This window comes from Cervus canadensis, chromosome 11 (assembly GCF_019320065.1).
Source record: "Cervus canadensis isolate Bull #8, Minnesota chromosome 11, ASM1932006v1, whole genome shotgun sequence".
Taxonomy (NCBI): Eukaryota; Metazoa; Chordata; class Mammalia; order Artiodactyla; family Cervidae; genus Cervus; species Cervus canadensis.
The window spans coordinates 72,482,432-72,484,028 of NC_057396.1; the positions used below are offsets into that span (position 1 = coordinate 72,482,432).

The following is a 1,597-nucleotide window of genomic DNA, read 5'->3' on the forward strand; positions in this document are numbered from 1 at the left end:
AGCCTCACAGACACAGAGGAATTCACGGAAGTATGGAGCACTTAGATGACTTTGTAGAGTCACATAGAGTTGAAACCATTAGGAGAATCCAGATCTCATGGAGAGAGCCCAGTGCTTTAACAGTAAATTATAACATCAAATGTTGTCCTAGGTAAATTATAACATCAAATGTTACAGGTGACAAGCTCTGAGTGTTTGAAGAAATGGAAAGCATCATGGAAAAAAGAAAGGCTTGAAAGGAGAACTGGGGCAAATTACCAAGGATATGCGCCACAGTCACTGAGATAGCACTGTTTTTATTCTGAGACAGTCAGATCACAATGCCATCATGATTAACAAGTATCATTCTTTATTCTCTGTAGGTAATGCAGGCTCAGGAAGGTATTACTTGCTGAATGGATGTCCTCAGGCCTCCCAACAATGTGACTGAATTTGTTCTCTTGGGACTCACACAGAATCCACACCTGCAAAAAATACTCTTTGTTGTCTTTCTGTTCATTTTCCTGTTTACTGTGTTGGCCAGCCTGCTCATTGTCATCACCGTCTCCCTCAGTCCCACACTTTCTGCTCCCATGTACTTCCTTCTCACTTACTCGGCCTCATTAGATGCCTCCTTCACCTCTGTGAGCACGCCCAAAACGATCATTGACCTGCTGTTCCGGAGGAGAACCACCTCCTGGGGAGGCTGCCTGACTCAGCTCCTTTTGGAGCACTTCCTGGGAGGACCAGCGATCACTGTCCTCATGGCCATGGCCTGTGACCGCTACGTGGCCATCTGCAAGCCTCTGCGCTACACGACCGTCATGTGACAGGCGCTCTGCCCGCTCCTGTGGTGATGGCCTGGATCGGGGGGATCCTGCGTGGCACAGTCCAGATCCTTTTCTCAGTGGACTTGACCTTCTGTGGTCCCAGTGTCACTGACCACTTCACGTGTGATTTCTCCTCACTGTTGGAACGTGCCTGCAGCGACACCTACAGGCTGGGAATGGTGGTGGCAGCCAACAGTGGGGGCATGTGTTTGCTTATTTTTGTCATCCTGGTCACCTCCTACAGAGCTATCTGGAACTCCTTGAAATCCCATGGCTCTGAAGGATGGCAAAAAGCCCTCTCTACATGTGGCTCCCACTTTATAGTAGTGGTTCTCTTTTTTGGTCCTTGTATATTCACCTACACACGTCCTGTGGCCATTTACCCTGTGGACAAGTGGGTGACTATGTTCTTTGCAATCCTCTGTCCCATGTTAAATCCTATCATTTACACAGTGAGAAACACAGAAGTGAAAAAAGCTATGAGCAATCTGTTGAAGAAGAGAGTCACTTAGGATATTCAGGATGCCAAGAAAGTGATTATTTATATACATAGGAAGGGTTACACCTGTTTTAGATTGTGAGAAAGAAAGTTAATAAATTTTGCAGATCGCTGATGAAAAAGAAAGGCCTATAAAATAATATTTGCTGAATATTTACTAACAGATTGGTGTTTATTTAGCATTTTGATAACTTTTAAATTGCTTTGTCAAGGCTTCAATATTCACATTCATAGTTTTAGAATACTTAATTGAAACAAAAACAATAAACTCCTAGTTCAATAATTGTAG

At 44.1% G+C, this 1,597-nt stretch overlaps 1 protein-coding gene across 1 annotated transcript; it reads left to right on the top strand.

Moving 5' to 3' along the window:
• The first annotated feature begins 395 nt into the window (after nucleotides 1-395).
• LOC122450547 (olfactory receptor 140-like) lies at nucleotides 396-1,321 on the top strand. The gene is given in 2 exon segments (XM_043482917.1): nucleotides 396-825; nucleotides 828-1,321. Coding segments are annotated over 2 exon segments (924 nt in total).
• The last annotated feature ends 276 nt before the right edge of the window (nucleotides 1,322-1,597 follow it).